We start from the raw sequence: 16,412 nt of genomic DNA on the forward strand, positions 1-16,412 counted from the left end.
GTTTAAGAGTGTTCAAACACAAAAAGATGTTGTGAGAAATGTGGGTGCTATCTGTTTTACATCTCTATTCCAGAAAAGAAAGTATATTTAGGTGTTACATTTACCCTTCGAGGCAGGGTTTAACCTGAGGAGCATTAAAGAGGGTTAAAATTCCTGGATCAACCATATTTTAACATTTCTGTAAGAAAAATGTCTGAACTTTTTACTTTTTTCCTGAGATGGAGTCTTGCTCTGTCACCCAGGCTGGAGTGCAGTGGCACAATCTTGGCTCACTGCAACCTCCGACTCCTGGGTTCAAGCAATTCTCCTGCCTCAGTCTCCTGAGTAGCTGGGACTACAGGCATGCACTACCATGCCTGGCTAATTTTGCATTTTTAGTAGAGACCAGATTTCATCATGTTGGCCAGGCTGGTCTCGAACTCCTGACCTCGTGATCCACCTGCCTTGGCCTCCCAAAGTGCTGGGATTATAAGCATGACTCAACTTTAAGAGTATGGTTGACTCATAGCAAAACCTGTACATTTACAAACATAAAGAGTACTTAGTTTATCTTATTATGTCACAAAAATGGGGCTGAAGAAATAGCTAAAGTGCCTCTCAATTATACAGTGATTAGATTTGAATTCCTTGTTTTTCATTACCCCATCTGAAAAATTTCTGAAGCCAGAACATAGCTAATTACAAATAAGGAAAGGAAGAGCTTTAATACCCCCCACAGCATAACAAAGAATAAAGTAAATTAGGCAGGGCAAGGATTAGAATTAAATAATGATGAATTAGTGGTAAGTTCTACCTAAATATTTATAGCACACTTAGCATTTAGTATTTGGTAGATTTTTTAAAGTATATGCATCAATGACATTCATAATGGCTCTATGATTCCTTTAAATGGTTTTATGGGCAAATCAATGGTAAGGTCCTTTCACTCTTAAATAATTTTATGAATCTATTTCCATTCTATTCAGATTAGTTTGTGGAAGCAAATACCCAAGAAAGAGAATGCAGGAAACTAAAAAACTATACTCAACGCTTTATAACAACTACATAATTAGAGCCACATCATTAGAAAAATAGCAGACAGCCAGGTATGATAGCTCACGTCTATAATCCCAGAACTTTGGGAGGCTAAAGCAGGCCAATCACTTGAGGTCAGGAGTTCAAGACCAGCCTGGCCAACATGGTGAAACCTTGTCTCTACTTAAAAAAAGAAAAACAAAAAACTAGCCAGGCATGGTGGCATGCAGCTGTAATCCTAGCTACTCCAGAGGCTGAGGCATGGGAATCACTTGAACTTGGAAGACAGAGGTTGCAGTGAGCTGAGACGGTGCCACTGTATTCCAGTCTGGGAGACAGGGTGAGACTTTGTCTCAAAAAAAAAAAAAAAAAGGCCGGGCGCGGTGGCTCAAGCCTGTAATCCTAGCACTTTGGGAGGCCGAGACGGGCGGATCACGAGGTCAGGAGATCGAGACCATCCTGGCTAATATGGTGAAACCCCGTCTCTACTAAAAATACAAAAAACTAGCCGGGCGAGGTGGTGGGCGCCTGTAGTCCCAGCTACTCGGGAGGCTGAGGCAGGAGAATGGCGTAAACCCGGGAGGCGGAGCTTGCAGTGAGCTGAGATCCGGCCACTGCACTCCAGCCTGGGTGACAAAGCGAGACTCCGTCTCAAAAAAAAAAAAAAAAAAAAAAAAAAAAAGTAGCACAGAATGAAAACCTGGAAACACCACCAAACAGAAGCCATTAAACACAACATTTGACCAGGCTGGTAAAACAACATTAGTTTAACTACTGTTCAAGAACAAATAATGACCACAATTTTCTATGTGGCCACCCTTGGACCTAACTACAATCACTTGCATGGCCAGCCCTTGACCTAATCACCCATAAATATGTGGGAAGGGAGTAACACAGATATTGGGGGAGGGAAGAGTGAAGGAAGAAGAAAGAACAAGAGTGAGAGAGAATTAATAAAATGAAGATTCTATAACTCAAATGTGGAAGTCAGCAGAATATCACTGAAAGCTGACAGCATCACTTATGTTCACAGGTTATCTACTCTCATTGACTAAGACAATGTAAGAGTCAAAATGTGGATAGTAACAAAATTGAAAAACAAACTTAATATTCTCTCTAAGAATAGGGTTGAATCAGTGGGAGTTATGTCATTGATTATCCAGAGAATGTACTCACAAACTGCAACAAAAACCTTGAGTATCTGTCATCTGTAAAACTCAACATGCTGTAAGCTTTCAGTATTCACACAGGATCATTATTTTTGTAATTAACATTGTGCTTGACTTCTCAATGTCGAATCTACCCTGAATTATCTACGCGAATCATGGTAATCCCATCCCCCTTGTCTGTAACCATTTTAGAGATAGGCAGGCCGAAGCCAACTCAAGCTAATGAAATGAAAGGACAGGCTCAAAAGGGAATTTCTGTGAAAGGGACATTTTCCTCTAAAGAGAACCATGGATAAACGGTGTCTCTTTCCTCCTGTTGCTAATGACGGTCTTATGATCATAAGGGAAACTTACAGAGCTGGCAGCGGGATGAAAAAGAACAAGTGTCCTTAGTTATGAATTAACCAACCCTAAAGACCACTGGAGCTAGCTCAAAATTGTTATGTGAGTTAATAAATGTCCTTATTGTGTAGGATGGTTTAGACTAGATTTCTATTACCAGCCACCAAAAAATTTCTAAAATACTTTTTCTTCCAATTAATTTGTATGTTTCTTTTGGAGTTCACTAATGCCTTTGTGGGGGGCTTAGGTTGGTAATAGTTTGACTTCTGAAAATATACAATATTACTATAATTCAATACTGGCTTTAAAACATAAAATAACCAAAAGATAAATCTGTAAACATACAATTCTTACCATCAATTTCGTATGCATAAACTTCACCAAAAATCATCCAGTATGGATGAAAAACTATATCTTTAGCAAGAGTCCAAGATGGTGCTTCATGAGGATAAAGTATTGCCTTTCTGGGAACACCAAAACTAAGTAATACAAGAGCCATAATCACTACAATGTAGAACATATTGGCCACCTGTTAAAAAATGAACACTGTTAAAATACAAGGAAGTTTAAACACTATGACAAATCTTTTTAAAAGATTCTAATGTTCTAATAGACCAAAAAAATCCATTAAACACAAAAAATCTTTGAGATTATTTTTGTTTCTAGTGATAGCTTTCAGAAAAATTTCATCACTACATAAATCTTAACAACTAGGAGATCATGTAAAAAAAAATCTATTAAGCTAAGCAAGTCATGGGCATCTTTAGCTACATAAAGAACTGTATCACCAGTTCAAACTGAAGTGTGCGTATTTCTGTGGTACGTGAAGATTTTCAAGAAGTACAGAGACACAGACAGATTTAGGGAAATCAATTTCCATAACTGCCCTTTCCTAAAGCTTCTCTATTCTTTTAATGGAGGCACAAACTCTCTTTTCCACGTTGCCTCTGACAATTGTACTTTGCCCACTTCACACAAAAAAAGAATACTTCCCACCCACCCTGAATCCATGGGTGCCTTGTCCTGGGATATGAAAACTTCCTACGAGCCAAACAAAACAATCTGAATTATTAGCATGGGTGTTGAAAAACTAAATGATACCAATGTCTGGGAAACAAATACTTTCGTAAGTCATGTAGTTTGTAATTCTTTAAATTCAATAAAATTCAAAAAGGACCCAATGGAGCTAAAACCTAGTAATTCATTGAAAAATTATTTTCATTGTTAAATCACAATGTGCATTTTGACACAATTATGTAAGGATTCAAAGAATTAAGCAGAATGCTATAATAAAACTTTACCTCCCATCTACTTATTTAGGTATATAAGTTCTCCAGCCTGTACTACTTATTGTCTAGCCTAGACAATATAAAAAAGTGAATATACGACCAGCAACAGTTACTCAAGCCTGTAATCCCAGCACTTCAGAAGGCCGAGGTAGGTGGATCACTTGTACTCAGGAGTTTGAGACTAGGCTGGCCAACATGGTGAAACTCTGTGTCTACTAAAAATATAAAACTTAGCAGGGCGTGGTGGCGTGTGCCTGTAATCTCAGCTACTCAAGAGGCTTAGGCAGGAGAATCACCTGAACCCAGGAGGCAGAGGTTGCAGTGAGCCAAGATCACACACTGCATTCCAGCCTGGGCGACAGAGCGAGACTCCATCTTAAAAAAAAAAAAAAAAAGGGAATATACATATAAAAAAGTGAACACCTTCTCACTCTAGCAATATTGATGAATATTCATTCATAATCATCTAACTGAGGAAAAAGGCCTCATGCAAAAGAGAATACATTTACAATAAATCTGTACATTAACCTACTGTAAACTTAAAATAATTGTAATGACAACTTAAAAAATTATTATGACATTTTCATATATTTTTTAAATGACTATACAGTGACAGTAGAAATGGAAAGTAAGATGTGAAAGGTAAAGGGGAGGCCGGGCGCGGTGGCTCAAGCCTGTAATCCCAGCACTTTGGGAGGCCGAGACGGGCGGATCACGAGGTCAGGAGATCGAAACCATCCTGGCTAACACAGTGAAACCCGGTCTCTACTAAAAAATACAAAAAAACTAGCCGGGCGAGGTGGCGGGCGCCTGTAGTCCCAGCTATTCGGGAGGCTGAGGCAGGAGAATGGTGTGAACCTGGGAGGCGGAGCTTGCAGTGAGCTGAGATCCGGCCACTGCACTCCAGCCTGGGTGACAGAGCAAGACACCGTCTCAAAAAAAAAAGAAAGGTAAAGGGGATAATAAGTAGTCAAGGCCGAATAAAGTAATTTTATAGGGGCTTAAGATTAGGAAGAAGTTGTGCAGATAGCTGAGAGTCTTAAAATGTCAATTCAAAGGAAGAGATGAGACTTGATGCTTCATCTTGAAAATTGTTAGATGAACAAATAAATTTTCTTTTTAAATTAAGAGCTGGGTCTTTGCAACTTGCAGAGTCCTAACAGGCTCCAAAATTCTTAATTGGGTGTTCTTATATGCAAAATGGACAAATAACGCCTTCATTGAGCATTTGAGAGCATTACTGAGAGAATGCATGTTTTCAAATAAAATATTGCAAAAGAAACAAAAAGTATATTAGGATAAAAGATTTTAAAAGGCAAAAAATTATTAAAACATTATCCATGCTATTTGATATATTTTGGAATACAAATATTTATTTGTAAATAAAGGAAAAGCCAAGACAAATATTCCAAATGAAACCTAAATCTGTATTGACGTAAACTAAAATTATTCAAGGTCTATGGTTGATGATTCATAGTCGTTTTTGCATTTCACACACCTTTTCACATAAAGCCTAAATGACAACTACTTTCCTTGTGCTTGTTACGAATTTAATTAATTAAAAATGTGAGTATCAGCTTGCTCATAAAAATGAGGATTCTTAAAGTAAAATTTTGCTGGGTGCGGTGGCTCACGCCTGTTAATTCCAGCACTTTGGGAGGCCGAGGTAGGTGGATCACAAGGTCAGGAGTGCAAGACCAGCCTGGCCAATATGGTGAAACCTTGTCTCTACTAAAAATACAAAAATTAGCCGGGCATGGTGATGTGCGCCTGTAGTCCCAGCTACTCGGGAGGCTGAGGCAGAAGAATTGCTTGAACCCAGGAGGTGGAGGTTGCAGTGAGCCGAGATCACACCACTGCTATTAAAAGATGTATTAGGTTGATGTAAAAGTAACTGTAGTTTTTGCAATTACTTTCAATGGCAAAAACCGCAATTACTTTTGCACTAGCCTATAAAGTGTGAGGGAGGTTTCTTCTTTTTAATCTTTTATTGTCTTCAAGCTTTTCAAAGCTGTTTCCTCTGGTTAGAAACTCCCTGCTCAGAAGAAAACTCCCACATATTTTCTTTTTTTTTTTTTAATGATTATACTTTAAGTTCTAGGGTACAGAAATACCATTTGACCCAGCAATCCCATTACTGGGTATATACCCAAAGGATTATAAATCATGCTATTATAAAGACACATGCACACGTATGTTTATTGCGGCACTATTCACAATAACAAAGACTTGGAACCAACCCAAATGTCCATCAATGATAGACTGGATTAAGAAAATGTGGCACATATACACCATGGAATACTATGCAGCCACAAAAAAGGATGAGTTCATGTCCTTTGCAGGGACATGGATGCATCTGGAAACCATCATTCTGAGCAAACTATCGCAAGGACAGAAAACCAAACACCGCCTGTTCTCACTCATAGGCGGGAACTGAACAACGAGAACACTTGGACACAGGGCGGGGAACACAACACACCGGGGCCTGTCATGGGGTGGGGGTGGGGGGCAGGGAGAGGGATAGCATTAGGATAAATACCTAATGTAAATGATGATTAATGGGTGCAGCAAACTAACATGGCACATGTATACCTATGTAAATCCTACATATTTTCTAAACTCCTTTGAAATGCCATAATCTTTGTGAAAGCCTTCATGACAGAATTGGTTACTAGTTCTTCTATCTTCACATAACAATTTATCATATTTTTCAATAGCTACCTATCTGTTCACATGTCTATATTTAAAGACTCAATTGTTGAGTTCCATGAGGATCTGGACCATGTCTTATTCATCTTTGTAGCCCCAGTTTAGTTTAACTCTTAACATATAATAGATACACAATGATGAAATAATGAACATTAGATCTAGAACAGTAACCATTATGAAACTTCCAAAGGGGGATGTACAGGGATGCTGGCACTAGGGGAAAACAGACAATGATGGAACAAATGACTAGCTGACAATGAGAAAGACATCCTAGCAGAGGGTGGTTTTAGAGAAGATCACAAATAAAGACTTCTGTACTTCCTAACTCTTCCATTTACATTACCATTAAAGTAACTAGACACCACTAAGTCACTAAATAACCTAATAAGCGTAAGAGCTACACCTTTTTTGCATGCTAAAACGTTAGGCTAAACCCAATTCTTCCAAAAAAAATCTTAACTGCCCTATTTTTCCTTGAAATACCATAAGAATGCCAAAATGTGTGAATAATGAGAAACACTTTGATGTGAAAAACAGTACACTAGTAATTCTCAATTAAGAGGGGGAAGACACATTCTCTTAGAGGGGAAGAGTGCAGCGTGAAACTGCAAATATAATAAATTATATTTAGAAAATCTGAAAGTCTTGTTTTCAAGATGCAAAGATAATCTTGTGAGCTTAGTATGGTTACTCAAGAAATACTTAATTTAGAAGACTGTTTTTTTATTATTATACTTTAAGTTCTAGGGTACAAGTGCACAACGTGCTGGTTTGTTACATAAGTATTCATGTGCCATGTTGGTGTGCTGCACCCATTAACTCGTCATTTACATTAGGTATATCTCCTAATGCTATCCCTCCCTGCTCCCCACAGCCCACGACAGGCCCCAGTGTGTGATGTTCCCCATTCCCCACCCTGTGTCCAAGTGTTCTCATTGTTCAATTCCCACCTATGAGTGAGAACATGTGGTGTTTGGTTTTCTGTCCTTGCGATAGTTTGCTCAGAATGATGGTTTCCAGCTTCATCCATGTCCCTACAAAGAACACGAACTCATCCTTTTTATGGCTGCATAGTATTCCATGGTGTATATGTGCCACATTTTCTTAATCCAGTCTATCACTGATGGACATTTGGGTTGGTTCCAAGAGAAGACTTATTTTCTAAGATTAAGGGAGCATAAGAAACTCTACGAATAGCTTTTTATACTTCTTACAATGGGACAAATATTTTAAAATAATTGAGAAACAACATGTATTTTTAAAGCATATTTTGATAAAACTACTGTATATACTTATTTACGAGAAGTTTGAAACAAACACATGCATTCATATATGTCTTGAGGGATGGAAGGATGTACATTAAACTGTTAATAGTGAATGTCTCTGAATAGTGATTTTGTCTGCATTTGCTGAAATTTCCTAGGATGAACAGAAATTTCAGAATGAGGAATAGCAATAGCTATATTACAAATTTTGCCTTTTTCACCACTGAAAACCAAAAGGAATTATGGCAAGGAGTAGACCCAATATATTTTAGATTTAGTGTATAAAAAAATTACACATTTAACTTGACATCTAGATTTTAAAAAATAAAACCTGCCACTCAGATAAGACTAAGGAAAAGAGCAAATACTGGGCATACTGTATTAGGAAAAGATTAGGTATCCTGGATTTAACTTTTAAAAAATAGCCTGGGTCAGGCCAGGTGCGGTGGCTCATGCCTGTAATCCCAGCACTTTGGGAGGCTGAGGCGGGCAGATCATCTGAAGTCAGGAGTTTGGGACCAGCCTGACCAACATGGTGAAACCCTGTCTCTACTAAAAATACAAACATTAGCTGGGCATGGTGGCCCATGCCTGTAATCCCAGCTCCTCGGGTGGCTGAGGCAGGAGAATCGCTTGAACCTGGGAGGCAGAGGTTGCAGTGAGCCGAGACAGCGCCACTGCACTCCAGCCTGGGCGACGACAGAGTGAAATTCTGTCTCAAAAAAAAAAAAGGCCTGGATCAGTAAAGACAGGAAAAAGGAGTTACCTACAGACATAAACCATAGATTGTATAGCTAACATTATCTTGCAAAGCACAAAATGGGTGTAGGGGATTGGGATTGAGCATGAGAAACTCTTAAGGAATGGTTGATTTGAAGTATGAGGCAAACAAACACAAAATAAAAGACATTCACTGGCTCAAATAAAACTATGTTAATAACATTTTTGTGATTTTTTTAAAAAAATCAATAAACCCATGAGTATTATCAAACATCTCTCAACTTACCATTTTTCCAATCATCATTACATAAGGTCCTGCCTGTTGATTTACAGCTAGAAAATCTAGCAAACGCACATACCAAAATATTATGTTAAGACAGTAAATTAATCTTCCAGCCACAAAAACATGATTATCATATGCATTTGCAAAGTTCCATTTTGCTCCAAATCTTAGTCCAAATCCAATGAAGAAAGAAATTATGGCAATTGTATCACTGATGTTGAAGTAATCACTAAACCATACTTTAATCTTCTGGTTTACTTTCCCAGCTTCAGACATAAAGATCTAAAGGTTTAACAACAACAAAAAAAGTTTAATCAATTTATTCCTATTAAAACACATACAGCAATCAATTATAACATTACAGAGTTTCACATAGCATTTTATTTATTTATTAACTTACTTATTTTGAGACAGAGTCTCACTCTGTTGCCCAGGGTGGAGTGCAGTGCCGCAATCTCGGCTCACTGCAACCTGCGTCTCCCAGGTTCAAGAGATTCATCCAACTAAGAAGCTGAAAATGCAGATTGCAACCCACTTCGCTAGACCTGGATTGTAAAATACTTCTGCAAAATTGTTTTATTTCAAATTAAAGCAGCACCTGGATATCCTGGTAGTAGCTGCCAAACCTGCCTTCTTTGTAGGAAGTAAATAACTCAATGGTTTAAGTAGCTGTATTTATCTAACTTATTTAAAACTTATGCCTCTTCTCCTGAATATATGAATTTTAAGAATTATCTTTTGAGAGGAATGGTAACACATTCACATCTTCAAAATTCATGGTGTATCATAAATACTGCAAAGTATCTGTTTCCCTCTTCTCCCTTAGCCAATTAATTACTCTTCCCACTAGAGGCAATCACTACTATTACTGTCTCATGAACACCTGCAGAACTATTTTATGAATATATATATTTTTAAATGCTTTGCAATTTGCTTTTATCATTTAATAAATCAATTTCTTTAAACATGCTGATAGAACAACATTTAATAAACATATGGACCATAACACTCAGAGGAATTTAAAATGCAAAATAAGCTATTTAATAAGAAATTCCTTCTGGTTCCAGTTGGTGTTTGGAAAAGAAAAAAAAAGAAATTCTTATGATATCTAAGTGAGAGAGAAGTACTATGCCTTCTAATTATTTTTGCAATTTCTTCTATTCTCTAAATGCAAGGTAGAGACATGAAATAATTCAGAGGTACTTATGCAAGTATGTTATAAAACAATATTCATGGCCAGGCGCGGTGGCTCACGCCTATAATCCTAGCACTTTGGGAGGCCAAGGCAGGCGGATCATGAGGTCAGGAGTTCGAGATCAGCCTGACCAACATGGTGAAACCCTGTCTCTACTAAAAATACAAAAATTAGCCAGGCTTGGTGGCACGCACCTGTAATCCCAGCTACTAGGGAGGCTGAGGCAGAAGAATCGCTTGAACCCGGGAGGCGGAGGTTGCAGTGAGCTGAGATTGTGCCACTGCACTCCAGCCTGGGTGACAGAGGGAGACTCCATCTCAAAAAAAACAAAAAAACAAAAAATCAAAAAACAATATTCATGTAGTTACTACTTCAAAAACAAAGTATAAATATTAAGAAAAAGATTTTCTTCAAAATCAGGATATTAAAAATTTAAACTGAAAACTGAAAGACACAGGGATATAAATCTAAATGATGATTCAATGGCAGTATAGTACATTTTAGTAGGCAGTACAATATAAAAGCAAAATAAATACCTATTTATTTTATTTTTATTTTGAGATAGAGTCTCACTCTTTCGCCCAGGCTGGAGTGCAGTGGTGCAACCTCAGTTCACTGCAACCTCTGCCTCCCGGGTTCAAGTGATTCTCCTGCCTCAGTCTCCCAAGTAGCTGGGATTACAGGTGGCTGCCACCATGCCCAGCTAATTTTTGTATTTTTAGTAGAGATGGGGTTTCATCCTGTTGGCCAGACTGGTCTCGAACGCCTGACCTCGAGTGATCTGCCCGCTTCAGCCTCCCAAAGTGCTGGGATTACAGGTGTGAGCCACTGTGCCTGGCCTAAAGACCTATTTATAACTTACCTACCTAATTGGCTAAATCAGGCAGGTAAAATAAAAGTCATTTAGCCAAGTATATTTAATACTTTTTGAAGAGTGACAGAGAGCAAATGTGAACATTCAGGAAATAAACAAAATATAGGCTACACTTCTGACACAAATCATTGTATTTGTAATGGCAACAAAGTATACAGCATACTCACTAATTCTCTTTTCTTTTGCCATTATTTTGGACAGTAAAATTACACAGGTTCTACACTTCTACAATCTCATCACACACATAAACACGCACATACCCACCCACGTATATACCCAAAACAAAACAGAAAATCTTCCATGTATACAGTAAATTATTGGTAGGAAAAATTAAAGACATACCTCACGGACTTTCTCAATGGCATAAGTAAAAATATACGCAATAACAATCCATTCTTGAACTGAAGGTAATTGTTCCATTTGTACAAGAACCACAAATGTATAAAGCATCAGAAATCCTAAATATGCCAACTAATGAAAAAGTAAAGGTTATATAAACACTGGTTACAAAATAAATCTCTTAATTATGAACATTTTCAACCACACACAAAAATAGACATTAAATGAACCTTTGTGAATTATCCCCTGGTTTCCCTTATTAAAATAGTTTTAGAAATATCTCTTTTTCAGCACAGACATTGCATTTACTGGAGTATAAATGGTCCCCAGAGTATAAACGTGTTGTTCTACAACTCAGTCAACCTTTAGAACATCCCATAGAAAGGATTTTGTAATCAGGTTTATGTTCTCAGCATATGCCACACAATTCTGCTTAACTCACACCTACAGTATCATCATATATTCAAATTACTGCAGAATTTCACCACCATAATCATCAAGGGACACATATTTCCTGCCTCCTTCCTCCCCCAACCAAACAGTATTCCTAAGAAAGACAACTGAGGCAGGGTGTGGTGGCTCACACATATAATCCCAGAACTTTGGGAAGCCAAGGCAGGTGGATCACCTAAGGTTAGGGGTTTGAGACTTGCCTGGCCAAGAGGTGAAACCCCGTCTCTACTGAAGAAAAAAAAAAAATTAGCCAGACATCATGGTGCATGCCTGCAATCCTAGCTACTTGGGAGGTTGAGGCACAAGAATTGCTTAAACCTGGGAGGTGGAGGTTGCAGTGAGCTGAGATCATGCCATTGTACTCCAGCCCGGGCAACAGAGCGAGACTCTGTCAAAAAAAAAAAAAAAAAAAAGGAGAAAGAAAAGAGAAAAGACAAGACAGATAGACAATTGGTATTTTCTTAGCTCCCAGGCACTAAAGTTGAACCCCAAAAAGTGGGAAAGATGTGAAAAGGCTTTGCCCCAGGTACAGAAACAGCCCACCTTTGACACTCTTTACAAAATAGGTTATAGAGAGGTGATAAAGTTTATGTTTAAAAACATGTGAGTATTTATTTCATTTCAGAGGAAAACCCACACTTATTGACCCTTGAAAAATTATGGGTAACAATCCTCTCATCTCTATCTTGTCTCCATCAGTCCTAGAGTAAGTCATATCCTTGATTTGATTATCTATAACAGGCTAGGGAAGTAAACTGCAGTAAAGAAAGAAAAGAGAAATTCCTGTAGTCACCCATACTGGCTATTTTAACGTAGCCATTCACATGAATGCAAATGTAAGAAAACTGCCCTATTTTCATTAGTGGAGACAGAATTTGGAGATTAGATCAGATAACTGATATTTGCAATTTCAGCCTCTGAATAGGAAGGAACAAGAACATTTTCACATAGAGATGTAAGGAAATGTTAATGGTCACATTTGGGTGAAAAAGTAATCGCCAAAGAAACAGATTCTTGTTGATGAAAATGAAAAAATCTCCAAACAACAAAGTTAAAAACATCTTAATTAAGAATTTTCCGATGAAGACGAGTTAAGAACTCATTTACTCAGTCCCTGGTTAAAAGTAGGGGCTAATCTCATTTACTGTATCACCTGTTCCTTCAGGTTGGTCCATCACTAGGAAAAGCAGCACCAGCAAGATAGCCAACTAATATTTCCTAGTGCTCATTCTCCACACAAAACAACCAAAACACATAAACACCTACATTTCAACCAAAATAACAGATGAGTCCATCCTTGTATGGACATATGCTCTTTATCTGCTGTCAAATCAATTTTTCCATAAAGCAAGAGAAAAGCCAATTATATGGAAGGTAATCAAGCATACACTTTAATACGATTAAAGAAATAAGCCACAGATAAATAAAACCATATAAATGATCTGGATTACTTTTCATCATCATCAGCTAACACTGCCAACAGGTTTATTTCAGACTTTTATGTATTATAAAATTATAATACAAAAAATTTTATAAGACAAAAAAATTTTATAATACAAAAAAAACTTTTATAATACAAAAAAAAAAGTATCAGAATCTCTTTTGGTCCATCTTTTATCATTAATTTTACTAGTTGATTAGTATTTGCTACCAACTTACAACGGCCAATGGTTATCACATATTTGTTAAGTATATTTTTGGTTCCAATTAGAACTGAAATTTGTTAGTGTTTATCACTCTAGATGACAATTTAAATGAAACTAAGGCAAATGTATCACTCTTTTAAATGTGAAATGCCTTTTCAGTGATCTAAGTTATATCAAGATTAGTATGGATTCTGAACCAGTGGTCCCCCAAAGCCTATCTCTTAAAAACATTATGCTTGTGTAATTTAAAAACATACCGTGTTAAACCAGAATTTTACAATTGGTGCATGATAAAAGGCATAAAACTTTCGTGTGATTGGAAGCTTTTTTGATTTTATTTGTATCTCCATCTCATTCTTTCCTTCATTACTATCCAAAATCCGTACTTCTTTAAACACTTCCTAAAATTAAAAAAAATTTTTTTTGTACAATTATTCAGAACAAATTTATGTTTACTTTAAAATGTTTTCCTGCTTACCATGGGGATCTCTTCTGTTATGTTCTGAAAGTTGTTTTCGCTGTCATCCATTGTCATCTGATGAGCATCTTGAGATTGTGGGATATGGGACATTTCAGCCTTAGTTTTATATTCTAGCAGTAATATGGCAGGTGGAACTAAAATGCTTAGTATGACCTAAATTTTTAGAAACATAATTTTGCATTTTAAAATTAATGACCTTCAAGAATATAATAAAGAAAAATAAAAGATATTAAATATCTTATGATGATTAGCCATTTTGCCCCAGTAGTGGAGAGAAAAAAAAAAAAAATTCATGTTTTACTTACATTTTGTATTTAAAGAGGCCCAAGTTTTAAAGAGTAACAAAACATTTGATTATTATGATAATAAGGGTATAGGATAGATTTAATAATTATTATAGACTTGTCCTTTAAATAAAATCAGATTACAATTTGTTCAGAAAACACATTTTCTTTACACAAAATTCAAACCTTATAAAGGTGCTATGTCCTTAATTTTATCCTAAATCTCTTTGCAAGTGTTCCATGTCATAACATGATTACTCAGCTTGTGCCTCTATAAACAAAAAGGTTTATTTCTAAAATTTTACTTATTACTTGCAAAATCCCAAAGCATGAAGAAATTGTAATTGCGTAACAGGGTTTCTGTTGGTTATTCAGTGGCCTATGGTTAAAACTGCCTGATTTCTGACTCCTACATTTCTGCACCTTATTTAAAAAGATGTAAGAGAACAAAAAGCAAAGTTAAAAGCAGTATGTATCACCATGACAAAACCTGAAGTACATGTCATTTTACCCAAATTTTTAAAGATATAAACAGGCCACATGTATATACTTATCTATAAGTATAAACTGGGTATATGAATATACTCATTCAATATACTTTAACTTAAAAGTAACAGATTATTAAATTAGTAGATAGGTCTTGAATTTCAGAATTTGGGAATAATCCTTTCATAAAGTAGTAACTTTTTTCAAGGCTGCTCAGGGCCATAATCTCCAGTATTTCCCATTTGTTCCCCTTCTAGCTCAAAAAGAGGCCATAATCATTATACACACCTGAAAAGGATTCAAAAGTAAAGAAGAGGAGGAAAAAAGAAGCCCATTATACCACTTGGGATGAAATGCCAATCATCCTTCTTGCTCCCTCTATAACCCCCACCATTACCCTCACACATCAAGGCATTTTACTACACATTTAGACTAATTCCTCTGTTCTTTTTATCTTATCATACACTTTATATCAAATTATTTCTAAAGTATACCTTGTACCAGGAATTTTTCCTCATATTCAGCCTTCCCATCCACATATCAGATAACAACATTTGTGTACAGGTGTGGGCTACAAAAGGTCTAAGTCTTGAAGAAACTGCTAACTTAAGGCAGGTTGAATTACTCCAGTTCTTCAGTTCATAAGTGAGCAATTTCATAGCCATGGTTTCATCTTGTCTGAAGGACTGTTCTAATAATTCAACGGCCAACTGACCAAAATCACTATAAAAAGATAAAAGCCAAAATATACTCAGATTAACAAACTGCAATTTTAAGCCACTATTCTTATATACATTAATACTTTCTACCTTTTAATATTCTCACACACACTTACAGAATTATGAGGCATTAAAACCATAACTGTTTTCAGACATCTACATCTATTCACAAAATATTAAAATATGTCGCATTATGTACAAGACTGAAAAGGTGAATCCAGAGCACTTTCTCCCAGTCCTAGAAATCAAACTATAATCTCGAAGGCAATCAAAACTGACAATGCTACAATGCTCTGTTCAAAAAAGTTTATGCAGGCCGGGCGCGGTGGCTCAAGCCTGTAATCCCAGCACTTTGGGAGGCCGAGGCGGGCGGATCACAAGGTCAGGAGATCGAGACCACAGTGAAACCCCGTCTCTACTAAAAATACAAAAAATTAGCCGGGCGCGGTGGCGGGCGCCTGTAGTCCCAGCTACTCAGGAGGCTGAGGCAGGAGAATGGCGGGAACCCGGGAGGCGGAGCTTGCAGTGAGCCGAGATCGCGGCACTGCACTCCAGCCTGGGCCTGGGCGACAGCGTGAGACTCCGTCTCAAAAAAAAAAAAAAAAAAAAAAGTTTATGCAGTATTTCAAACACAGAAAACAGTTGGTACCTGGTAAAGAGGAAGAACAATGTGACTAGGGACTAACCTAATTATGAGAAACATCTGAATTTTGAAGTTCCACTAAGTAACCATAGGATCCCTGTTAAGAGTTATTTTCAGTAACAGTTGGTCACTGTCCTCTAACGACCCCACTTGGGAAGCGGGAGGTCTTAGTATATATTAGAAAACTTCTACAAACTACATTTCCAGTTTAATATTTCAATACTGCCCCCCGCCAAGTAAACTGTAAATTTTTATGAACTATGTCGTTATTCTATGTATGTACTTCTAGCTTCTGAAGTGCCTCCCAGTTGAATTCAGTCTATTTTCTTATAACACAGCTCCAACCTCACTTCCGCCCTTTCCTTACCAATTCAAATGGAACTTTCTAATCCAATTGCTACTATTTGCAAAAATTAAAATGACTTCTGGCATTTCTTCTTTCTTTTGAGATAGGGTCTACCCTGTCACCCAGGCTGGAGTGCAGTGGCATGATCACAGCTC

The 16,412-nt window shown here is 37.1% G+C and overlaps 1 protein-coding gene across 6 annotated transcripts in view; it reads right to left on the reverse strand.

Annotated features, from left to right (window-relative positions):
- The window catches only part of TRPM7 (transient receptor potential cation channel subfamily M member 7), a 119,993-nt gene that overhangs the window by 34,825 nt on the left and 68,756 nt on the right, over positions 1–16,412 (reverse strand). For all 6 annotated transcript variants that reach the window (XM_077939403.1, XM_028850915.2, XM_028850914.2 and 3 more), the window contains 6 exons: positions 15,044–15,272; positions 13,777–13,932; positions 13,556–13,699; positions 11,203–11,331; positions 8,795–9,073; positions 2,880–3,054 (listed from right to left, as the gene is read on the reverse strand). In XM_077939403.1, coding sequence (XP_077795529.1) covers positions 2,880–3,054; positions 8,795–9,073; positions 11,203–11,331; positions 13,556–13,699; positions 13,777–13,932; positions 15,044–15,272 — 1,112 coding nt within the window. The remainder of the gene's footprint in view (positions 1–2,879; positions 3,055–8,794; positions 9,074–11,202; positions 11,332–13,555; positions 13,700–13,776; positions 13,933–15,043; positions 15,273–16,412) is intronic.

The sequence above is a fragment of the Macaca mulatta genome, chromosome 7 (genome assembly GCF_049350105.2).
Source record: "Macaca mulatta isolate MMU2019108-1 chromosome 7, T2T-MMU8v2.0, whole genome shotgun sequence".
Taxonomy (NCBI): domain Eukaryota; kingdom Metazoa; phylum Chordata; class Mammalia; order Primates; family Cercopithecidae; genus Macaca; species Macaca mulatta.